Raw genomic sequence first — 26520 nt, 5'->3', positions numbered from 1 at the left:
ATTTAAATAATTTTATGTTTGGATAAAGACTGGATACTGAAAAAATGGAAGAGATGAAAACAAAGTAATCCTCCTATAATTAAGATTGAATAGGGGACGGAGATTTAGCTCAGTAGTAAAGCACTTGTACAACATCAGCAAGGTCCTGAGTCCAATCTCCAATACTGGGGAAAAAAAAAGGACTGATCTTTACAAACATCACCTCTGGTTATTTTTAATCCTCTCAACTCAGTACACTGACTGGTATATAGCAAACACTCAAAAAAATTAGTATTTTTTAAATTATATGTTAATCATGTTTTCTGTCACTGAAACAAATACATGAGACAAATCAACTTATAAAGAGGAAACATTTATTTTGTCTCACTGTTTTAGAGTTTTCAGTCCATGGTTGCTGGCCCACTGTTTTGGGTCTTGTGTCAAGGCCGCACATCATGAAGTATGTCAGATGCCCCTCCTCACAGTGACCAGGAAGCAAAAGAGAGGAAGTCATGGGACCAGAGTTCCAGAATTCTTCTCCAGGCATGCCTCCTATAATCTAACTTTCTTGCACCAGGCTCTACCTACTAAGGGTCCTACCACATCCCAACAGCAAGGGCTATCTATATACGACTGTGGAGACCAGGTCATAAAACGCATTCTAGTCCCCTGCTTGCTCTCTCTCTCCACATCTCCACATTCCCTGCTCTGCTAGAAATAATCTGCCCATCTGAGGACCTTTAAGCAGCCTATGGTGATGCCCATGTATCAAGGGACTGAGGCCTGAAGCCAAGACCTTGGTGAGTCATCTCAGAAGTAAAGCCTTCAACTCCACCCAAGCGTTCAGATGACCACAGCCCTGCTCAACTGCTTGACTACTGAGTCAAAAAGACCAGGAGTCACAACCACCCTGCTTATCTACTCCCAAACTTCTGACCCTCATCTTATGTATGAAATAATAAAAGTGTTTTATTTTAAGCTGCTAAATTTGGGTTGTTACACAGCTGTTTGCATATATCTGTCCTTGGTGATCATAAGGGCAATGGTCAGGGTGAAACTCTCCGTTAGTGCTTTGTTTTTGCTCCACCTCTTCTTTGACCTCCCTCCAACACCTTACTTTATAGTGTATAGTCTTAGGGCAAAGTCTGACATATTTTTTTTTTCACTGTGATAATTTTCATGTATTTGTTTATGTAACAGATTTATTGAGGTATAATTCATGAACTATAAAATGGGCAAGTTTAAAAAATCGTGATAAGGTCTTCATAATATCAAATTTGCCATTTTCACCATGTTGAAGTGTACAATTCAGTGGCATTGAGGGGGTTCATGATGTTGTGCAGCCGTCATTGCTAACCCAATGCAGAACTTTTTCATCATCCCAAGAGGAGCCCCATATCCACGGCTGTCATATTTTTAAAATGATTATTTTTATTTTGTCCCTCAAATCTGGAAGACTCGTGTAGTAACAAAGAAAAACAAGCTCACAAATGAACAAAATCTTCTTTAAAGGCAAGCAAATTTGGAAAGAAGTAACATTAATATACTAGTAACAACATGAGCCTTTTAATCTTCTTGTATAGAATCAGAAAATCTAATAAGACTCTGTTTTATCCTGAATAAAACAAAATCTCAAATGATAGATTTTTAAAAGTACTCCTTAAAATTCTTTAAATTCTTTGACTATAGAACATCCTCAGTATACACAGCAAATGAGGAACTAGAGCTGGGTACAGCTTTTGAGGGTACAATAGGGAGAACAAACAAGTGTCAAATAGTGGTGACCTCCAATCTTAGAATACTAATGGCTACCTGCAGCCCTGGGACTGGAAGGATGCAGGAGTCACATTCAGGCTCAGTTAGTTATTACTATCTGCCACAGGATTTGGGGTGATTGGGGACATTTTGGCCAGGTGTTTGCCAACCCAGGTGTTGGGTAAAGATAATAAATGTCATTAGTTCTAGCACCATATCCTTCCAATAGTCTTACTTTGATATATTATAGAGTAAGATAGTATTACAAGTCTCTCCTCAGGAATAGCAGTGCAACTTGTTATATGTCAGGAGTTAAAGCCACAAGATTGATGATGACCTCCATGCAACTCAGGAGAAACCTTAGCAGACAGATGCCATGGACCCAAGCATCTCCCACCTGGCCCTCTCCTGGGTCCCCCTTGGGCATGATCACAGAGCAACCTGGCCACCTTCTCTGAGCAGGGCTTTAGTATTATAGGCAAAAGGAAGGCAAGGCTCAGCATTGTTCCAAAACTCAGGAGTGCTCAGAGTGGAGTGGTAAAGTGGCCTTCCACAGGACACTGAAGTCAAAAGGAATGGCAGGTAAAGAGTCAGAGCTGGAGGTGACAGGAAGTCTAGACAGAATGAGCAATGGCTGGGGGAAAAAATAGTATTAAGAATTTTTTCTTTATTGTAAAAACCAAAACCAAGGTGTTGGTATTTTGCTGTGTTGACCTTAGTGAAGTGGGCCTTGTGCTGGTGATGAGATGAGTAATTGAGGGGGGAGCCGAGGAGGGCCATTCTCATGGAAGGCCTGAGCAAGATCTCTCACAGACAGACAGAACTCCCGGCCAAAAGAACCATTAACAATTTGTCTGCTCCCTTCGTTTGTTATAAGAAATGTGAGTCACTCCAATAAAACCGGTTATTGGCAGAGGGAAATCTACTGTCTGACTTGCTAGGCAACAAGAGCCAGCTGCTCCAGCTTCTAGGACTCAATGAGAACTTCCCATGTCAAGTCCCCAGCTGTCCCGGAGCTTAGCAAGAGTGGATGAACCCAGCCACCCCTGCTTGCTGACACCAGCTCCAGCCCATGGCAGGAGCATTCCAGATTTTATCAGCTTCTTAAATGCACTAGGGTTGATACTGGACTCCGTGGTGTGGTTTAGAGCACTAGAAGGGCCAGGTGAACCTGGAGTGGGAGGACAAGTGGGACAAGAGGCTGCATGATTCAAGAACTGAGGTCTAGTTTGCAACAGAAATGCATTCCAACCTCCCGACATCCTACATCCAGGGGCCCCAGGCGCCAGTGCCCTTGGGATCGCAGCGGGGGTCTTCCGCTGGGAAATGTACAGGCACCGAGTGCTTCTGGTAGAAATGAAGGCGGGAAAGGAGCTTCTTGACCACGTGGGGATGTTCTTTGGACAGGTCATGTCTTTCTTCCGGGTCCCGATCAATATCAAAGAGCCAGAGGGTCTTGCTTGGTGGGTCCGATGAGGGTATTTCAGAAACGTTGTGTTGAGATGGTGGGGGGATCCACGCACCACAGCCTGGCAAAGAAACAAAATCATTTACTGGGGAAGCACTGTAGGCAACTGCTAATCTTGGGGAAACTCGGGGGACAAGGCCGTACTGGCTTGTGGGTGTGGATATCTGAAAAAGATGTGGCGCTTGGTGCTATCTCTAGATTCGTTTCAGAATCTGATTCTGGTGCTTTAGTGAGACATGTCTTGCTGCTTTTTGACCAAAGACATCTAGAAATGTGTGCACATTTGTGAGGGGAAATTTTTAGTTGTCACATGATTGGGGGGTGACAGCGCTCTTGGTGTCTACTGGACATGGGCCAGTGATGCTAAAATGTCCTACACTCCACAGGACAGTTCCAAATGATCTGTCTAGCTGCAAATACCAAGAACACCGCCCCCCCTCCTCATTATAAGCACTGTTTAACTGCATCACAGCCTTAGCCATCTTACTACCATTTACGAAATGTCCCTGTAAAATAGGTTGGAGAATACAATCAGGGAAACTGAAACTGCCTCCTTCCCCAGCTACACCATTGGTTGAGGGCTAGCTCTCAGAGATTCTCTGCTAGCTAGATGTAAAGCCACACATACCTGAAATCCATATTTTCCATGAAGCATTTGAATGGAATTTCTTCCTTTCACTCCTGCTATAGTTAATTCTCAATTGCAGGGCGGCGGAGGGAACAATCTCAACCATTCCTCCTCATTAGCTCCTGATTTAGCAGCCCCAGAGATAAGTTTTGCAAAATGCAGGAGTTACTTCGATACATTTTCCTTGATGTTGTGGTGGGGAAGCTGACTTGGTCCATGGTAACATGGAAGCCATGTAATTAGGAACAGTCTTTAGAGTGGGACAAGAAAACCTTGACTAAATCTTTGTCTTCTTATGGCACATATCAGGAGGACCATAGAAGATCTGAATAATGAGTTAATGTTTCAGGTATCTCAGCAAAGTGAGAGGAGTGGCGGGTCCTAGGAGCTTTGAGGAGCCAAGTAGGAGGAGATGGGAAGTGGCTAGAATGAGAGCAATAAAGTCCTCCCTTCCCAGAGAAATGGCCAAGGGAATACAATCCCAAGATTCAGGGAGACTGGCGATATGATACAACCCAGAGGACATAGCCCTGTCCTGTTCACTGCAGGAGGGGACCTGGGTTAAACTAAGCATCCTACCTGGGAAGCCTGTGAGCAGTTTCCAATTTCCTAGTCTAATGGCAGCATGGACAGATGTGTTAAAGGCTGAATACTTGGGAAGAGAAGAATCATCCTTTGCCGGAGCCGTGCTGCTTCCAGGACCTGAGAAGAAACAGTTTGGAAGAGTTAGATTGCTGTTATTGGAACATGTCATTATAAATCAGCATTTTATATCCTTCTTGCTGAACAGTAGCTTTTATTCACCAGTGGAGTGCAAATGTGTGTACCACCACAGAAATGAATCTTTTATTCAATATAAACAGAAAGCTATAGTTACATTAAATGTCAGTCATAAACCACCACAAATATAAAGGAAATCCCAAAGAGATTAGAATACTAATTCATCCTTAAAATCGCTACGTTCTGCCAATGTGCAGCTGGCCATTGCAGAACAGTGTTGTGTTACAGCACAGGGAGTTGCTTTTTTGAATTTTGGTGTTTTTTTTTCCCCTCTTAAATGTACAAATTAAATGCATTTTCGGTAGATACTTATATCTATGCAGATAGTGTAATAAATTCTAAAATGCATATGTTAATGCAGTCTATCTCAAGGTGGGAGAATTTAAGCACACCATGAAAATAACATATATATTTATTTTAAAACAACACTTATGCAATCTAAAAGTAAGTGAGCAATGCTCAATTAACTATTCAGACAGAATAACTATGGGTATAAGAATAAATTTGGTATACAAATTATTGGTTGGTATCACGCAATACATTAATTTATCATTTTGAGGTCTTGTAGTAATTAATTGTTATGCTTCTGAGGGGAAGCAATGACTAATATCTACTCCCTCTTGAGTTTGGAACCAATTAAGAGGCAGAGGCAAGACAGATGGGGCTAAAAATAATGCTTTTTTTTTTTTTTACTGATAAAGTCAATTGGAGAGAACATAGCCTCAGATCCAGTTAATAACTGACCCTTGACTTAGAAAGACCTAGTCACCACCATTAATCTTTCCTTTCTTTCTTTTTTTTTGGGGGGGGTGGGTACCAGGGATTGAACTCGGGGGCTCTCAACTATAGAGCCACATCCCCTGCCCTATTTTGTATTTTATTTAGAGACAAGCTCTCACTGAGTTGCTTAGCGCCACACTTTTACTGAGGTTGGCTTTGAACTTGAAATCCTCTTGCCTCAGCCTCCAAAGCAGCTGCAATTACAGGTGTACACCATCATGCCTGGCTAGCACCATTGATCTTGCTGGACAACCACTCGAATCCCTAGGCATACACAGAGCAGAGAAGAAAGCTTATATATATCTAGGAGATGCAGTAGCTCTGATGTTAGACACACAAAAGGGTCTAGGTTGAGCATACTCAGTTCCTTCTTTGGCTAACTCCCTCTTTCACCTGCCCTTGGGGAAAAGGGTATAAGGAGCTGTGGGAGTTCAACTCTAGTTAAAGACCCTGGTGGATCTATGAAGGTAAGGGATGGAGGTTCCCTCACTTTATTCCTATGTGAGCATATTTAAAAGCCTCAACTCAGAACCTAGCTGCATAATATTTAGTCTGTTTTCAGTTGACATTCCTCTGTTAACTTTTCAAATATGGTCACAGCAATTGTCTTGGGAGCACTTCGGAAGGTTGCTGAATTACCAGCCCAATAACTAATTGCCACAGCGTGTGGTGTGTCTATAAAAGTGCAGTCTCCACATGGTGGTGAAACTAGTCATCTATCTTCCTTTTATAAAATATTTTGAGAAGCTGGGTGCACTGTGTGAGCACCTGTAGTCCTAGCACCTGGGAGGCTGAGGCAGGAAGACCGCCTGAGACCAGGGGTTCAAGATGAGCCTGGACAATCAAGTGAGACCCCATCACAAATTTAAAAAAAAAGACTTTGAGAGTGCCCCTGTTCATCCCAAAGCAGGATTTTGTTGCTCCCCAGGGTTTTAATTCAAGTTTGATGCAGGAAGGAAAGCTAGCAGTGGAAGAGGCAGAAGACCCGTTCTTTGTCAGCCTTTGAAATTGACCCCGTGGACACATACAGAGACTGATCCAGTAAACCACTGGTGGTTTCAGAGCTTCGTTCTTAAGTCATTGCACAGCAATAAATCTGTAGCACCAAAGAGGAAAATGTTTTTTGACTTCTTGCTTCTCTGCTTGTGGATATTTTGGCTCCAACACAAACAGATGCTTCTGGTGGTGGAAGTGTGTGAGGCTGTCTATCACAGGAAGTGGGTTCTCGGGACACAGACTGTGGTACAACTGGGAGCCCTCACGTCTTATTCCTCACACGTTTGAATGAAAGCCACGTTTTGATATCCAAGAATGTTAAATAAAACAAGCATGCTTTGTGAATATAAACAACAAAAAAAGGGAAACAGCTATCTCAATCATCCTTATATTTTTATACATTTTTTTTCTCTTAACACCAACAGGAACATAAAACACCCAAACAATAAATAAGGCTAAGACTAAACAATGAAAGACACTATTATCTCAATTTTGTGTTTTTCATCTTGAGAAATGAAACAAAGAGAAAATGATAAAGAATAATATAACCCAGGAGGAACAGATACCTCCTGGGTTATATTATTATATAATATAATATAGTTGGCATTCCTCTGTTAACTTTTCAAATATGGTCACAAAAATGGTTATACCATTTTTGCTATATTTACTTACTTTATTTAAAAAAATTTAATCTAATTTAATCTGGGAAGGATACTGGGGATCAAAGTGAGGGCCCCTAGGCAAGCGCTCTACCACTGAGTTACATCCCTAGTCCTGCTTTTTTATTTTTTTAATTAAAAAACTGGGCAACAAATATGAAGTTGAGACTCCTTTGACCCCCTCCTCAATCCCAGTCCCTCACCCTCACTCCTCCACAGGCTGCTGCTGTCCTGACTCCAGTGTCTCCTCAGTCACTGTAAAATGTAGTAGCAAGACTATGTGCTGAGGAATAGTATACAGTACTGTTTCAGAGTTTAAAAATGCACATGTGTTATATCATACATATTCTGCAACTTTCTCATTCACTGTACATACATATATTTCTCTTAAGCACATGCATATATTCCTCTTAACTTCAATACTTCACTATATAAACATAGCACATTTTCTATTACCCTATTGATGAGCATTCAGGTTTTTTTAAAAAATATTTTTAATTGTAGTTGGATACAATATCGTTATTTTATTTATTTATTTATTTACTGAATGTGCTGCTGAGAATTGAACCCAGAGCCTCACACATGGCTAGGCAAGAGCCACAACCCTAGCTCTCAGGTTTGTTTTAACTATTATAATTATTTATTATTATTGGCTATCCTGCAGTGAATACTTGTCCATATCTCCTTGTGCACAGGTGCTGAAGTTTCTCTAGGGTCTGTGTCTAGAACTAAAACCGTCCAGTTACAAGGTACACACGTTCCCAACTTTACAATGTATACAAGTCAGCTCTCCTATTAGCAATTTCCCATTTGTCCACATCCTATATCTCATATTTTCAGACGTAAAAACTGTTGTCTATCTAAAAATTTTAGAGGTAAATGTCATCTTTTATTTTTTGTTTAATAAATGAAATTATTTTTTTTCTGTGTCATCCTACAGGTTGCTAGAAAACAATTTTTTTTATAACACCCATAGAGAAAGTACACAAATAACAGGCATGCAGCTTGATGAACAGGAAACTGTCCCCTGTAAACGTCAGCCACTCAAGGCACAGTGCTTTGTTGGGACTTCAAGGCCCTGCCAGCAGCCTTGGTACTCCCTCCTCTTCCCAAGGTAACTGCTGTCCTGATTTTAACTAGGAGAGGCATTCTGCCTGCTTTTGAACTTAACATGACTGGAACTATACAATATGTTACTCTGATTTCTGGCTGCTTTTGGGTCCACATAATGTCAGTGAGTTCATCTACATTGCTGGGATCCAGCTATTTCCAGTACCTCATCATTTTTATTGCTATATATTATTCCAATATATGAGAATTCTACTCTCCTCAGTTCTCCACTGACCAAATACCATTTATTGCAAAGACTGTTCTTTTCCCAGTCAACTACAGTGGCATCTTTGTCAAAAACAATATTTCGACATGGAGTGATGAACATGGAATGTCTCTAGAGCCCCACTGTCCAGTAGAACTTTCCATGATGATGGAAATGTTCTGAACTCAGGCTGCCTGTATTTCAGGCACTGGCCCCGTGTGGCCATGAGCATATGTAATGTGGCTGCTGCGACCAAGGAACTCAACAATTGATTTGAGTTAATGTTAGTTAATTTTAGTTGTCACATGTGATGAGTGGTTCCTGCACCGGACGGCACAGTTCTGGAGTCTCCATCCCGAACAGCTGGGCTGTTGTCTGTCCTTGTGCTAATACCACAGTCTTATTTACTGTTGAATGACAGCAAGTTTTTCCAGCTGTTGGCATATGTCCCCCAAGTCCGTTGTTCATCAAGATTTGATTTCATCATTTTGGGCCTTTAATACTTTCAGTGTAAATTTTAGGATCAGCTTGTCAAGTTTCACAAACTGCCTGCTGGGATATTGATCAGAATGGTACTGACTCTAGGGATCAATTGGGGCGGGGGTGGGTATTTCAAACACTGAGTTTTACAATTAAGGAAACTAGTGAAGCCTGACATTTACGTGGCATTTAAAAACTTTTCTCTTAATTATGTTTTATGATTTTTTTGTCTGGAGTCACACTTTCGTTAGGTTTATTCATAATAGGTTGATATCATTTGATACTACTATTCTAAATGTTTGCTGTTTAAAGTTGGCTTTTTAAAATCTTATTTACAGCGACTTTGCTAAATTTATTTCTTAATTATAGATCATAGATTTTTTGGATTTTATAATCCCAAATTTTATAGATTCTTTGGATTTTCTATGCATGCTATCACGTCACATGAAAATACTTCCTATAGGAGAGAATTAAATTACAGCAGATGGGATAGAGAGAGAAGATGGGAGGGGAGGGGAGGGGGGATAGTAGAGGATAGGAAAGGTAGCAGAATACAACAGTTACTAATATGGCATTATGTAAAAATGTGGATGTGTAACCGATGTGATTCTACAATCTATATACGGGGTAAAAATGGGAGTTCATAACCCACTTGAATCTAAAGTATGAAATATGATATGTCAAGAGCTTTGTAATGTTTTGAACAACCAATAAAAAAAAGAAAATAATTCCTATAGATTAACTTCCCATCTTTTATTCTTTTTTCTTACCTTATGATACTGGAAAAAAATCTCTAGCACAATTCTGAATGAAAGTAGTGATAGTAGGACTTTATGACTCATTTCTGATTTCAGAGGAAAGTTTTTAATATTTTACTAGTAAGTATGATCTCAATATAAAATTTTTGTAGATATATTTTATGAGATTAAAGGTGATCTTTTCTATTTCCATTTAGTAATTTTTTCCCTAAATTATATAAATGGGTGTTAAGGTTTAGCATATGCCTTTTCTACATGAGAATATATTCTTTTATACTTTAACATAATTAATTATATTGACTGAGTTTTAAATGTCAAACCATCACTGCATTTCTAGAATAAATCCCTTTTAGCCATGATATTTATTCCTTTTATATGTTGCTTTATCCACATTTTGTAAAGAAATTTTGCATCTATGCTCAAGGCAAAAATTGGCCTATGATTTCCTTTTTTGCAATGTTCCTTATCTTGTTTTTGAATCAAGATTATATTGATTCTGCCTGCTCTCACTATATGTAATAAATAAAAAGTTGATCTTAAAGAAGTAGAGAACAGAATAGTGGTGACCAGAGCCTGGGAAGGGTGTGAAGGGTGGGTAGAGAGAGGATGGTAAATGGGTGTAGGGGTGCAGTTGGATAGAAGGGAAAACTTTTAATGTTCTATAGCACACTAGGATAACTATGGTTGGCGACAACTGGCTGGCTATTTTGAAATAGCTAGTAAACAGGATATTTCTCCCCATAGTACAGGGGATTGAACCCAGGACCTCACACATGCTAGACAAGCACTCTACCACTGAGCTACTCCCCAGCCCTAGAGAGATTCTGAATGTTCCCAGCACAAAGAAAATATATGTTTGATGTGATTGATGTCACACTGTGTACAAGTACTGTTTTGATCAAAAACATTTTTTAAAAATTACATGGGTCTTACAATGGTACAGAATAGAAGACACAGAGACAAGCCCACATAAATACAGTTATCTCCTACTAGACAAAGGTGCCAAAAACATACAGCAGAGAAAAGATAGCCTCTTCAACAAATGGTACTAGGAAACTGGAAATCCATATGCAGCAAAATGAAACTAAACCCCTATCCCTCACCTTGCACAAAACTCAACTCAAAGTGGATCAAGGACCTAGGAATTTGACCGGAGACTTTGTGCGTAACAGAAGAAAACATAGACCCAAATCTTCATCATGTTGGATTGGTCCCGACTTCCTTAATAAGACTCCTAAAGTGCAAGAAATAAAATCAAGAATAAACAAATGGGATGGATTCAAACTAAAAAGCTTCTTCTCAGCAAAGAAACAATCAATAACTTAAAGAAAGAGCCTACATTTTGGGAGCAAATTTTTGCTACACACAAGTCAGAGCACTAATCTCCAGGATATATAAAGAACTCAAAAAACTTAACACCAAAAACAAACAAACAAACAAACAAACAACCCAATTTAATAAATGGGCTAAGGAGATGAACAGACACTTCTCAGAAGAAGAAATACAAGTGATTAACAACTATATAAAAAATAAGTGTTCAACATCTCTAGCAATTAGAGAAATGCAAATCAAAACTACTCTAAGATTTCATCTCTCTCCAGTCAGAATGGCAGTTATACAGGCAACAGTAAGTGTTGGCGAGGATGTGGGGGAAAAGGCACACTCATACGTTGCTGGTGGGACTGCAAATTGGTGCAGCCAATCTGGAAAGCAGTATGGAGATTCCTTAGAAAATTTGGAATAGAATCAACATTTGACCCAGTTATCCCACTCTGCAGTTTATACTATAAAGACTTAAAAACAGCACACTACAGTAATGCAGCCATATCAATGTTTATAGCAGCACAATTCACAACTACTAAACTGTGAAAGCAACTCAGATGCCCTTCAATAGATGAATGGATAAAGAAATTGTGGTAAGTATACACAATGGAATATTACTCAGCATTAAAAGAGAATAAAATTATGGCATTTGCAGATAAATTGATGGAGTTGAAGAGTATCTTTATTATTTCTATTTTCTTTGGGCTTGATTTGCTCTTTTCTGTAATTCTTGAATAATTGATTTTTAGCATTTTTTAATTTCAATTCATACATTCAATACTATCAATTATTTTCTAATTTCTTATCATGCAATTTTAAATATGTATTTTCATTAGTCCAGTTCAAAATACTTTCTAACTTCCATTGTGATTTCTTTTTTGACTCTGATTATTTGAAATAGTTATTTGAAAACATGAATATTTGAGAATTTTCCAGTTATTATTACTAATTTCTGATTCGATTTTACTACCATCACAGGACATATCTATTCTTTTTTTTAATAAACATTTCATTTTAGAATCATTTTAGATTTGCAGTATTTGATTTAAATTCATTACAGTGTGTTGACACTTGCTTAATGGTCTACTACATGGTCAATCTTTGATGTTCCAGTCTCATTTAAAACACACACACACACACACACACACAAAGTTGTTGAGTGCAGTGACCCACAAATCACTTAAGTCAAGTGTGTTCACTTTGGTGTTCAAACCTTTTATAGCTTTATGGGCATTTTTGTTTGTTCTATCAGTCACGGAGAGAGTTGTGTTAAAAGTCACCACAATTGAGAATTTATTTATTCTGTGAGTTCTGTCTGTTTTTGCTTCACACATTTTGAGACTATATTGTTAAGTTCTTATAAATTTAGAAGTGTGACTTCTGGTTGACTGCTATTTTCATTATTTGGGGATAAAAAGCCCTTTTAATAATGTTTTCACTCTTTATACCTCTTTATATAGCTACCCCAGTTTCACTTTTGTTGTTAGTACTTTTTTATCCATCCATTGATACTGTGTGAGATTCTTACGCAATGCAAAGAAGTCTAAGATAGGGTGAGGCAGACAGCATAAGGGTCCCCCAAGATGTCCACACCCTAATTTTCTAGAACCTGTGAATATGTTACCTTACATGACAAAAGGTACATGATTAAGGGCAAGGACTCTGAGATGTGAAGATCATTCTAGATTATCTGGTGAGTCCAACCTAATCATATTGAGTCCACAGAAGCAAGGAGTATTGCTTCTGTGATGATAAGATTGAGATTTAGCCACAGGAGAAGGGTCAGAGACAAGGAACACTACTATCTTTGACAGTGGAAGAAGGAGGCCATGAGCTAAGTAATATGGACCATTGTTAGAAGCTGAGAAAAGGCAAGTCAACTGATTCTGTACTAGATGCCCAGAAGGGGATGCTGCCCTACCACACCTTGATGTCAGCCCCGGGAGGCCTGTGTCAGACATGTGGCCCATGGAAATATCAGATGACACTGGTGTCAATTTGAGCTATTAAGTTTGTGGTAATTTGTTATAACAGCAACAGAAAACGAATACACATGAGCTTTAGACAATTTACAAATTAAACAGGAAGCTAAGTATTACATATGAAGGGATAAGGTATTACACATGAGGCAGAATGTGACCGAGGCCTGATGGTAAATATCTTAAAAGATCACAGTAGGAAGAAGTTGATAATGGCTGAAGCACAGAGGAAAGACTGATGAAATGGGACTTCAGAAGATTTTAAAAAGTGCACCTGTGTGCCATCTGCCAACACACACCACTTTTAGTGTAATAAAATTGACAGTGTGTTCTAAGCCTGATTCACTTCTGCAACCCAAAGCCTTAGCCCAGTGCCTTGGCACATGGGTGGTGAACACACAGAAAAGCTTAATGAAGCAAGAAATGACTATAAAAATTGGATGCACAGATGGGAATTTTAGATTGAAGAATGGAAGACACAGTTCCAACAATTTAGTGCCTTTGAAGGACAAGTAATGTAGCTGTGGCAGGAGGCAAAGGTAAATAGTTGGATAGATGGGTGAAACAAACTCAAGAAAGTGCTAAATACTGGGCTGTAGGAATTACCACTTTTTCTTCTAATCAACAGGGGGACAAAAGAGGGATTTAATTTATTTAAAGATTGGATTATTTTCTCGAAGAGCTTTATTGAGACCTAGTTCACATAGGATACAATTCACCCATTTAGAGTGTAAAATCTAACGGTCATTTGTATATCCACAAATACCATTATTCTTTTTTGATGCTATTGCAAATGTGACCCTTTTCATAACTTCATGTTTGCTTTGTTTTTACTGTTCTATAGAAATACAAATGTGCTCTAGATATGTAAAAAGAATTGTAATGCATTCCACTGTTGTCGTGTATTTAAAATAATAATAATAATAAAATCAGTAAAAAAAAGAAATACAAGAGATTATTGTATGTTGCTCTTATATTGTACAACCTTGCCAAACTTGTTTGTTAGTTTTAAAAGCTTTTCAGTTGACTCATTAGGTTTTTCTTTTTCTTCTCCAGTGCTGGGGATTGTATCCAAGGCATTGAACATTCTAGGCAAGCACTCAAACCTGAACCCTAGGTTTTTTAATATACAAGATCCTAATAGTTTTATTTATTTGTATCAGCATTATACCAGTATAATAATGCTGATACAAATGGCAAGAGCGGATATCCTTGTCTCATTCCTGATATCAGGAGGGAAGCATTCAGTCTTTCACAGATAAATGTGATATCAGCATAAGTTTTTTTTTTGTAGATGGGATTTATCAAGTTGAATAGGATTCCTTCTATTTCTAGTTTGAGTGCTTTTATCATGAAGTGGTGTTGAATTCTGTCTAAAGGCTTTTCTGTAACTATTGAGATTATTTTGGTTTTTGTCCTTTATTCTATTGATACGGTATATTATATGAACTGATTTTCAGATATTTTTTTAAATTTTTTATTTATTTATTATAATTTGTCATATAGGATTTTCATATCTTAAACCAATTTTACATTCCTTGGATAAATCTTACTTGGTCCTGACATATTAAACTGATAAGAACAGATACTAGACTTGATCTTAGCCAAAAGGCCAAGAAGTGATTGGTCCTGACATATAATCCTTTTGATATATTGCTGGATTCCATATGTCAGTATTTTGTTGAGAATATTGTATCTCTATGCATAAGAAATATTGAATTATTAAATTGGTGTTTTCATTATTAAATGGGTAGTGTATGAAATAGACAGTTGGGATGATAGAGAGGAGGGGTTGCTTTCTTAGCATGTGAACAAACAAAACTTCTGTGATGGAATTGGACTAGATCTAAATTTAAGAAATATTTGTTGAATAAAAAAAAAGAAATATTTGTTGGTTAACAACTATGTGGTAATAAACCATCTTGTTCTGAAATTCTATGACAAGAAGTGATGAGCAAAGAGATCTAAGAGAAGTTTTGAAAGTGCAATGGAAGGTATTTCATGATAAAAAGGTTATGCAAGATAATTAAAATTCTAAGATTAGCTAGATGACTGGGAGAATATTGTTGATGTTGGTAGAATAGAGATGCTGGTGCAGGAAACAGTGCGGAAAATATGAGTCCAGCATTAGGCATCCTGACTTGAGGAGTTGGATAAACTCAAGGTAGAAATATTCAGCACTGGACCCTGTCTCAGAGACTGAAGGCACACACTGGTTTGAATATCACCTACCATGCAGTAACCACCAAACCCTGGGAATGGATTAGTTGACTGAAGCAAAGCAGAAAGCCAGAAACAGAGCACCGAGGGACAAAGAGAAGCTGTCAGCAAGTGAGGTAGAGAAGAAGAAAATAATGTGAGGAAAAAAACTGGTTAAACAGGACATTACAGAAGCCAAGAGAGCAGAGGGTTTCAGACCACAAATTAGAAGTACCAAACACTCCATCCATCAGCAGGATGGATAAGAAAGGGGCATTGGGTTTGTTGACCTCTGGGCAGAAACTATGGAGTTTCTAACTATGGAGAAACTAAGAGAGAAGCATAAACAAATATATCTTTCTCTTTTTCTTCTGAGCTGAAAGCCACCTCTGAGATAATAAAACTTTCTGATCAGACAAAAATACTCAGTCATAAGATGAATTAGCCATATGTATTGATTTGGGACATGAAAAAGGAGATTAGCAGAAAATTTTAGGGTGCATGAAGGATATCCCTATCTTACATACTATGTAGTAAATTTACAGTGCTCCTAATCTGAGTTAAATCTGAAGGAGCTCAAGTTTCTAGAATGAGGTGGAAAACACAGTTCTCCACATCTGGAAAGAGTTCCAGATCTCAAGAGCTATCTTGAGAGGGGATGGTGAGTTGGTCAGTAGGGGTCCAGGTTCTCATCTCTATTGCTACAGAGCAATTCAATCTATAAGCAACAATCTGTGATGTCCACTAAATATAGTGTACTTTTCTAATTTTTGTTTGAAGGAAGTGTCTGAGGTAACAATGTAGTTTGAAAGACACAGATTAGTAATAGGCAATGGATTCGCCAAATGGGGAATGCCTAAGGATACTCCTGATTTTCATGAAAGGCAACCCTGCTCTCTAGGTTGCATAAGGCATCTTCCTGACTCTGTCTAGAATAGTTTGTGATTGTACTTTTATAAAACACATTATTTTTTCTAATTATAGATCCTATTATACACATGTTGAAAAATATAGAAAAGTATGAATGGGAAAATTAAAAAAAAACTTGTAAGTTTATTAGTTGCTATTAACATTTTGGTGTAGAACCAAACATTGGAGCTTTTAGTTACATAATGCTTTAAAAAATTTTTTGCTGCAAATAAGAAGAGGAAGTGCAGAGAAGATAGGAAGCTTTCAGGCCCAAAGAAAATAGCACGTGTGTATGGTTTGGCAAGAAATTAAGAGAGAAACTTAAATCCACCCTAATATGAAAGCAAGCAAGAACCAGTTTGGCTTCTGAAGAGGATATTGATGTACCTAAGAAATATCCAGGAAGGGCAGTTCTTGACGATGCATGTAGGTCAGAACAGAGTGATACAGGATGAAGCATACAAGGCCATCAAGAAGACAAGTACCATGTCCTGGATCTAAGGAGATAAGGGCAGGCTGCAGTTGACAAAATAGTAAAAGGGGGGAGTTCAAAAGGATTGGAATCATCCTATAAAACTTTCAGGAGCAGAATCAATAGGGAGAAGTGATAATAAAAATAAAAAATATCAATGTAATAATATTATTATTACATTGTTGAATGTAATAACGAACTATGCATTGTTTTAAGCACTTTGCATCTAATTTTTTTAAAAATATTTTTTAGTTATAGATGGATATCATACATTTATTTTATTCATTTATTTTTATGTGGTGCTGAGGATCAAACCCAGTGCCTCACATGTGCTAGGCAAGCACTCTACCATTGAGCCACAACCTCAGCCCCTAGCTTGCATCTAATTTAATCCCTTTATAATCCACCCATCCCTCATCCTATAAATGAGGAAACGAAGGCACAGAGAGAGACTAAGGTACATGATACCATTTTGGCTCAATATACGGAATGTTTCTAATACAGCTTCCTCAGCTCTGGAAGGCCAAGTTTCCATGGGGAGGGGGATCTTCTGGCTTTAGGGGTAGAAGCAAGGGCTTGGGCTGGGAGGTGGGAAATCTCCAGCATCGGTGCAGGGGTAGACAGGATGGTCTAGGTCACCTTCTCTTTGAAACGCTGCTCAAGTGAAATGAGCTGGGCATGGGCAGAGAATGGGACTTAGGAAGATTTACTCTTCTAACCCTGGAGGAAAGCAGTGCTAGGATGGTAATGAGGGCGCAGGTAAGGACTGTGTGATGCAAGTGAGGTCCCACCACCCCTTCTCCCAGAAGGCCACAGTGCACAGCAGTACAAAGCAGGCTGCTTGGGTTCAAATCTCAGCTCCTTCACTCAGTGGCTGTGTGACTTTGAGGCCAGCTGAACCTCCTAGACCTCAGTTTCCTCATTTGTAAAATGAGGATAATAGTATGTAATTCACAATATAATATGAACTAAACGTGATGATGCATTGAAGATGTTCGGTACTAAGTCCGGAATATAGACAGTGTGATAAATGTTACTGTTATGGTTGAGATGTGAGGTGTTCCCCCCAAATGTATGTGAGACAATGCAGGAAGGTTTAGAGGTGAAATGGACTGGGTCATGACAGCCTTAACCTGACCAGTGTGTTAATCCCCTGATAAAGATTAACTGAGTGATGTTGTAGGCAGGTAGGGTGTACCTGGATAGAGGAAGTGGGTCATTGGGGGTGTGCCTTTGGGGTATATATTTTATCCCTGGTGAGTGGAGTCATCTCTCTCTGCTTCCTGGTGGGATTTCTTGAGCTATTTCCCTCCACCACACTCTTCCACCATGATGTTCTCTTCATCTTCAACCCTAAGGAACGGAATTGGCCATCTATAGACTGAGACTTCTGAAATTGTGAGCCCTAAAATAAACTTTTCCTCTTCTAATTGTTCTTATCAGGTCTTTGATCACAGCTGCTAAATAAATAAATAAATAAATAAATAAATAAATAAATAAATGGAACCTTTCTAAAACAGTTAATGTTACCAGTTTTGCCCTCTTGGGCAACTTTATGAACTTCCCATGCCTCAATTCACTTTCTATAAAATTAGTTTCACAATAGTCGGGGAGATAAGGCACACATATGCTTAGCATAGCGTCTGCTGTATTGTTAAACTACAGTCAATGTGATCAACATTAAAGATAGTAATGTTTAATTAGTAATGGCCAATACTTATAAACATTTAACTATGTGCTCATAAACATAAAACACTATTACTTAATCCCTGCAATATCTATATGGCATAGGTAATAGTGTCTTGCAATAATGATCATCTCTTCAGTACAATAGTATTTTTTTCTCTTAATTCTATTTCCTGGGTAAATTAGGCAGAAGTCACTATTTTTAAAAATTTCTTCTAATTAGTTATACATGACAATAGAATGCACTTTGGCATATCATACGTATATGAAGTATAACTTCTCATTCTCTGAGAATCACACCAGTCGTATAGTCATAGATGTACATAGGGTAATAATGTCTGATTCATTCTACTTTCATTCCTACCCCCATACCCACTCCCCTCCCTTCACTACCCTCTGCCTAGTCCAAAGTAATTCTCTTTTTCCCTAGCCCCCCAATCCTTATTGTGAATTAGCATCTGCATATCAGAGAAAACATTTGGCCTTTGGTTTTTTGGGATTGGCTTATTTTGCTTAGCATAATATTCTCCAGCTCCATCCATTTACCAGCAAATGCCATAATTTCATTCTTCATTAAGGCTGAGTAATATTACACTATGTATATATACCACATTTTCTTTATCCATTCATATGTTGAAGGACACTTAGGTTGGTTCCATAGTTTAGCTACTGTGAGTTGAGCTGCTATTATCATTGATGTGACTATGATCCTGCAGTATGCTGATTTTAAGTCCTTTGGGTATAAACTGAGGAGTATGATAGCTGGGTCAAATGGTGGTTCCATTCCAAATTTTATGAGGAATCTCCATAGTGTTTTCCATAATAATTGCACAAATTTGCAGTCCTACCAGCAATGTATGAGTGTACACTTTCCCCCACATCCTCACCAAAACTTATTGTTTCTTGTATTCTTGATAATTACCATTCTGACTGGAGTGAGAAGAAATCTTACAGTAGTTTTGATTTGCATTTCTCTAATTGCTAGAGATGTTGAAATTTTTTCATATATTTATTGATCAATTGTATTTCTTCTTCTGTGAAGTGCTTGTTCAGTTCCTTAGCCCATTTATTGATTGGGTTATTTGGCTTTTTTTTTGGTGTTAAGTTTTTTTAGTTGTTTATATATTCTAGAGATTAATGCTCTGTCTGGGGTGTGTGTGGTAAAGATTTTCTCCCATTCTGTAGGCTCTCTCTTCATGTTATTGATTGTGTCCTTTGCTGACAAGAAGCTTTTTAGTTTGAATCCATCCCATTTATTGATTCTTGATTTTACTTCTTGCACTTTAGGAGTCTTGTAAGGAAGTCAGATCTTAAGCTGACATGGTGAAGATTTGGGCCTACTTTTTCTTCTATTAGGTGCAGGATCTCTGTTCTAGTGCCTAAATCTCTGATCCACTTTTAATTGAGTTTCATGCATGGTGAGAGATAGGGATTTAATTTCATTTTAATTAATTTCATTTTTTATAGATTGATTTCCAATTTTCCCAGCATAATTTGTTGAATAGCTCTTTTCTCCAGTGAATATTTTTGGTGCCTTTGTCTAGTATGAGATAACTGTGGGGTAGTCTCTGTGTCTTCTATTCTGTACCATTGGTCTACATGTCTGTTTTGGTGCCATATCACTGTGTTTTTGTTACTATGGCTCTGTAGTATAGTTTAAGGTCTGGTATTGTGATGCCTCCTGCTTCCCTCTTCTTGCTAAGCACTGCTTTGGCTATTCTGGATCTCTTTATTTTTCCAAGCGAATTTCATGATTGCTTTTTCTATTTCTTTGAGGAATGATGTTGGCATTTTAATTGGAATTGCATTAAATCTGTTATGTGCTTTGGGTAGTATGGCCATTTTGACAATATTAATTCAGCCTATTCAGGGAGCATGGGCAGTCTTTCCATATTCCAAGGTCTTCTTCAATTTCTCTCTTTAGTGTTTTGTAGTTTTCGTTACAGAGGTCTTTCAACTCTTTTGTTAGGTTGATTCCCAAGTTTTGTTGTTTTTTTTTTTTTGAGGTTATTTCCTGAGTAAATTAGGCAGAAGTCATTATTATATCAGAAAAAAATGAAATAAAACCTAACACCAAAACCCACATGGAAAACAAAACCACTTATAGGGTCTGGGTTTGGGAAGAACCTATATGTGCTCCCTCATTTAGGTTCCAGAATTTGAATAGGGTTGGGGAAAATAGTGTCTGTGGATGAAAGCTATGATTTGTCACTTGAGGGTCTATTCTCTTTTCTGTTCTGTGGTTTGTGTCCTGCCACTCATTTCCACTGAGCTCTTTGTTTTAAATCATTGTTATAATCTACCAAGGTCAGTTTAAAATTTCATTCTGCTACTTCTTCTTTGCCCTTTCCTGCCAGTGTGAGGCCATCTTCAAGCTTGATGTGGACATATTTACTTACAGTAATGCTCACTCATGTGGACCGTCAGAGACCCTCCCAATCTTTCCACAAGCTTAGTTTCAATGTGTTTTCTAATATAGAATCTTGTCAGGTGTGGTTTTAGTGAACAGGCATGATTTAGGTTTCAGTAGCAATAACCCCCTTCAACTTTTGTGCTTAAAGTTTACAAAAGAATAGCCTATTTGCTTATTATGAGAATCAATTATCTCAAAGTTTACAGTAAAGTTGGATTTACTCTAAACATTAGATTGGCTGGTCATTTCTTCCTGGTCAATCTAGTGAAAAGTTCAAACAATTCCAAACTCCAAGTGAAGTTCAAGTCACTAAGGTCCTCTTTGTGCCAGTCAGTGAGAGGCCCACAGCCCAGAGCCTACCTCTCTGCATGGGACCACAGCACATTCAGTCTTAGCTGGAGAGAGGCACTTGGCCCACGTGTGGGTCCAGTCTCCAGTCTGCTCATGGATTCACATGTCTAGTGACAGAGGGTTTAGGCCAAGGTGGCCCCGTCATCTTGTTGCATAGTAAGGACATACATAGCTGGGTATGAGTGTGTATAATGTTGCCTTAGTTCCTATTTTAAAAAGCATGGTGGATCTAAAAATAAAAGTTTTTCTATGAACCTCCACAACTTGAGCTGATGCTCTACTCTCCTTTCCTGCTAAATTTTTGAAGATGGAAAAAGTCCCCCAGAAGCAGCATGGATGGCCGCCCCAGCTGGAAACTGAGAGGTGCAAACTCCTCGGAATTTAGCAGTGTCCTGCCCTATGCCACTATGATTTAGTTCTGAAAAGGAACTCAGAGAACTCACTGTGCATCTTCAGGGTATTGAGAGCAATCTCTTTTTGTTGTCTTATAAACTCATTGAAGCATTCTCTTTCTTTCCATGCAAAATGAGCATACAAATACTGCTTAAGCCACAGGAGTACTGTGAGGAACAAATGAGCTCCTAGATGCAAAGACCCCAGTTAGAGGTCTCTTGAATTCCCACTGCAGTTGCCATCAGACTGGGGACATAGACAAAACCAATCTACCAACCAAAAGAAATCCTTTCAGTTTAGGTTGAACCCAGGTGTGGACAGCCATCAAGGTTTAGGTGCACCTGACCACCTAACCCTGTAACACTGTGAGGTCAGCTGCCAAGGGAAACCTAGATTAGTGAGGGGGGAAGAGAAGTTCTCCTTAAAGAAATGATGTCCAGGATGCAACTGGAGGGCTGAATAGGCACTTGATGGTGATGATGATGGTGATGGTGATGGTGATGATGGTGATGATTTGCAGGGCTGGGTAATGATGCAGGGGTTGGGGTGTAAACTGGGAGGTGGGTGGGGGCACAGAGTTGCAGGAGGTCCCATAGCGTACATAACCTTAGACACCAGAAATAATCATTATGTGGTTTTTGCTGCAACTTTAACTTCAGCATAAACATTTCTTGTAGCTTTTTGAAATATCTGACCACACTACTGGAGTCAATCCCCACCCCCCCCCCATGGGAATTTGTTTCTCAGGCTCACTGTAAGCTCTCAGGGCTCTCACCGATTCTCACTTTGCTTGCCATTAATTTTATGGGCAGGTTCCCCATTTCTGGTCTTATGCCCTGTTTATACAACAACAACAACAAAACAGCAGGGTTCTTGGCTCAAAAAGACGATTCTAATTCAGCCAGAATTTTGGAGAAACAATGGAATGGATTCAACAATCTTCAGATATACACCCTTGGAGTAAAATTAAAAAGTGAAGTGTTTATTGAGGCCCCAGGACTAATGCTGAGGAAGGAAAACAGAGGGCACACACTAGTGCAGCAGTGGGAGTGGCTGTGACCTGCCCTGGTGTGACAACGGAGAATCCACCAGAAGCAAAGAGGGAACAACAAGGAGGAACAACGAGGGAAGCGAAAAGAAAACACCCCAAAAAAGAAGACAGGAGGCGGAGGGGAGTAAAAGGAAAGGCGAGGTGGTGGGAGGGAGGCCGGGGTGGGCGAGGAGAATGCTGGATGGGCTCGGGCACTCAGGGAGGGTGTCAGGACGGTTTTTCCTTCCACCCTTACTTATCTGCCTCTCTGCTTGTCAGACTTTTCCAAAATTAGGTGAGGACATGGGGGATGGGGGACAATAGTAGAGTGAAACTCAGAGTTAAGTGGAGTTCAAGCATCATTTAATGCCTGACCACAAGGGGCACTTAGTAAACATCTGTTGTGTTGGGTTTTAGTTACCCAGGCTGACAGGGCTACTTGACTGCTATAATTGCAAGGGATTGAGATCTCTGGTTTGTAGCCCAAGCCCCCTGACCAACTCTTCTAATTAATAATAATAAACCATGGGCACTTTATTATGTTTTCTCATAATTAAAATGAGTAACAATCTCATAGATTTTTTTTGAGGATTAAATAAGATATTACATCAAAAGTCTTTAGCAGGGTCCCTGGCACATAGTAAGCTCTCGATAAATGTCAACTATTATTTATTATTATTATTATTACTAAAATAGTAGTTGTTGAAATTACACAATTCAGTGACAGCAGTGTTTTTCAGACTATGTGGCCAAATCTTTCCTCCAAACAAACTCTGGGCAATCATCCCCTACATAAAACAGCTAAAAGGAGAGCTGTCTAACCTCTCCACCTTGGGTCACCTTTAGCAGCCCCCAGAGGATCCTTTGGGCTTCACTGACCCCAAGTGGAAGCCTGTGGCCAGGGTGCATTCTGGATGCACCCACATACATCAAGGGGGGAACGAGGGGGTCTGGGGAGCCCCAGCAGGGGGATGGGCCCACATGCCCTTTATCCTTCCTAGGTACTCCTGCTCTTTGGAACCTGCCAGCTCTGCTGGTGTGTCAACCTGGGGAAGAGTAAAACAGGGCAGCCTGACTACCATTAAAAATTCTCCTCCTTTCTGGACTCAAACCTGACTGAGGCAAGTTTTCTGTTACATCCACACTCCTTATTTAGAATCCTGTCTGTCCTTGGTGAAATCCTTACGATGTTAACAAGAGTGTCAGAAAAAATACACCAGACATGAAGCTAATCAGAAAAAGGCGAGGAGGAATATTACAGATGTTATTTATTACCTACAAGGGGAAAACCAAAATGCTCATAATTTTTATATATATGCACTCCACATGACAGATTTCAAATGAATCTAAGTTTATGATTTTCAGTTTACAAAGTCAATTTCTCTGACACCTACTCACTCAGTCCATATTTGATATTTTAAAAGTCCTAGTGAAAAAAAAGGTGCTTTGATGTGGTTTGCTCAGCCTAGACAGAGTTCAAATGTTAATCATTATTGAATTGTGTATAATAAGTATGCGGAGAATGTGCCTGTTTTATAGGGAACGTCAACAGTTGGTTAATGTCTGACATTAGCCAGGAGTGTCAACTTAACATGTAAACCAAAAAACAGAAAACAACCACTCAGTGAATCCTCCACTCATGACCACGCTGGTAAATTAAGTCATGCCGGTCTGAAATGGGTTGATGGGAGAGTCTCTTATGCTTGGGGTTAAATTGCATCTTGAATAAAAAACTTAAATATTGTTATTCATGTATCTATTCAACTAATTTCTATCCTGTTGATCACGACGTGTGCTAGATACTGAACTCTCAGCATGAATAAACCAGTCTAGCAGTTAATAAGAAAATAATTGTGTTCAGACTTCAAAAATTCCAAAGTGCTGGAATAAACATTTGTTGCCTACATGACTAAATGCACAGAGAGCCGGGAGATTCCAAAGGAGAAGCAAACATCCCGGGGAAGGATTCGGGAGGGTGTTGCTCCTTGAGCAAGGACCAGATCAATGTGAAAGGCAAAGGAAGTGTTGACAAAGGCAATCCAGGCAGAAAGCTCACTTGTCTACTTGGCATGTCCTTCTCCCTGGGCACTGTCCTCCTTTCCAGTCTCCAAGTGAGAAGATGCACACAAAGCGCTTTCCACAGTGAGTGGTACTTAGCCCAGAAAAGATGCTCTGTCAGGTTGACTGGTTCCACCTGAGCTCCTTTGTCAGCCTCCTGACCCTTCAGTGGTGCTCCAACCCTGCATTTATAGAGAGAGAATTTGCCATCTATCTCCTGTTGTTGGCCTTGGCCATGAAAATAGGCTCAACCTCTTTAGCCTCTGGTTCCCCTTCTCCTCCAAGGACAATAGTTTATACAACCCCTCTGGCTCCTTTGCCTTTATATATTGCCCCCGTGAGCCACCCTGCCTTTTTGAGCCCTATGCCCAGTGCGAGGTGGAGGGCAAGGAGTCAGAGGAACACATTCTGTACCTCTGACAGCCCACAGGATAGCTTCCATAGCAACTCCTCTCTGACGTCGCCCATCCATTGCCAAGCTGGACTCCCCAGCTGGATCCGTTCCTGCTGTAGCTGGAGAGGTAGAAACATGTGGTCTGGGAAGAGAAAGGGGAAGCAGATGGAATGCTGAAGAAATCCAACGCTGAAAGACAAAGAGGGGAAGGATCCCCCCAGAAGACCGAGAAGGAGGAGTTGGACGAGAAGAGTGAGCACCACAGAAACCAAATATTCCATGGAGAAAGCTGACCAGGAGACAGGAAAGTTTGAGAGAGCAGGAATGAGAGCACAGGGCTTGGCATGGTGATGATGGGGAGAAAGCTACTGCGCAGGGCTTTAACACAGAACGCCCACGGACACGTGAACTTGGGGTCCAGCGAGCTTATAACAACAAAGATAAGACAGATAGACAGAAGAGTGTGCATTTGCTCTAATCATCCTCCAGTTAAAGTGAAAGCAGATGGGCAGTCCTGGCACGAGTGATCGTGTGCCAACTACCCTCTCCATTCTCGTCCTCACAAAAGGCTGATCTAATACAGGATGATAGCTACCCGTCGAATTCACATTTTTAGTCTGTCTCTCTCTAAATACACGTTTTTTCAAGTAATTGGTAGAGTCCGACAACAAATGGCTATAAATAGGCATTTTGTGTATATATATATAAAAAAGGAAACTAACCAAAAATATTCATCTTCAGCCTGTGATTAAGATGATGAGCATGAAGCAGGCTGAGTCGTCTGTTCTTTGGCTCTGGATGAAAGAAGAAAGACTCCCCTGCCCCCAACATGGCATTTAGTGAAATCCCAACCACAAAGCCTCACGATCCAAAACGCCTTGCTGAAGGCCGAGCTCTTCCGGCATTGTACAGTCCATATTCCAGTGCGCAGGAAAGGCCCGTCTAGGCTCTGAGCACATTTTTGGATAAGGATGAAATAATGCTTATTTAATACTTAATTTGGAAAGGGGGCCTTGCCCATGGTTCCGCCCATGATGGCTGTCAGGCAGGCCTGGTCTCTCTGGGAAGTGTAGTGATGCTGCTGTGTATCCGGAGCCCAGAAGCCCGTACTGGGGTAGCAACAGCAACAATTTCAGTTGCAGAAAACTGAAGCCAGTTGGCATTCTTCCAAGGACAGCCCTGCTGTCCACGGCCCAAACCCCAGCACATTACATACACCCTATAATCATTGCAATGAGGGACACTGGGTGCTGCTTGCCAAAGGTAAAAAAGCAAACACTCAGGGCAACTCTTTCTAGCCTACCCTAATTCTTGGGCAGCAGCCCAGTAGAAACTAAGGATGTTTGAATTTTGGAGACACTAACGAGGTCTCACACGAACCAAAAGTCAGAACACAATCTCTCTTCCCAAAGAAAACTAGAAACATGAGACATGAGAGAGCATGCAGAGATGGTTTCTTTGCTCTGCCTGATTTAGAATGAAATATTTAAAAAGGGCCATCAAATCTTCAGATCACTTTGGGTCTCCCACTGGCTTTTTTTTTTTTTTTTTTTTTTTTTTGCAGTGACTGGGGACCAAACCCAGGGCCTCATGCTGCTAAGCAACTGCTCTATCCCAATCTTTTAGATCAACTTTGGTTGAAAAGGTTCCGTTCCAGAGAACACCTCACATGTTCCTGAACTTGCAGATGATTTTGTAGCTTGATTGTGGAGTCC

The 26520-nt window shown here is 39.6% G+C and overlaps 1 protein-coding gene across 1 annotated transcript in view; it reads right to left on the bottom strand.

The window, feature by feature from the left end:
* Positions 1–1022: 1022 nt before the first annotated feature.
* Positions 1023–26520, bottom strand: part of ARSB (arylsulfatase B) — a 190579-nt gene continuing 165081 nt past the window's right edge. Inside the window, exons 7-8 of the mRNA XM_081311289.1 lie at positions 4410–4532; positions 1023–3263 (exon numbers count right to left, since the gene is read on the bottom strand). Coding sequence (XP_081167415.1) covers positions 2998–3263; positions 4410–4532 — 389 coding nt within the window. The 3' untranslated portion in view covers positions 1023–2997. The remainder of the gene's footprint in view (positions 3264–4409; positions 4533–26520) is intronic.

This window comes from Spermophilus citellus (genome assembly GCF_964194105.1).
Source record: "Spermophilus citellus genome assembly, chromosome: 1".
Lineage (NCBI taxonomy): Eukaryota > Metazoa > Chordata > Mammalia > Rodentia > Sciuridae > Spermophilus > Spermophilus citellus.
Note: the sequence above shows the minus strand (reverse complement) of the source record. Positions and strands in the feature narration are given on the sequence as shown.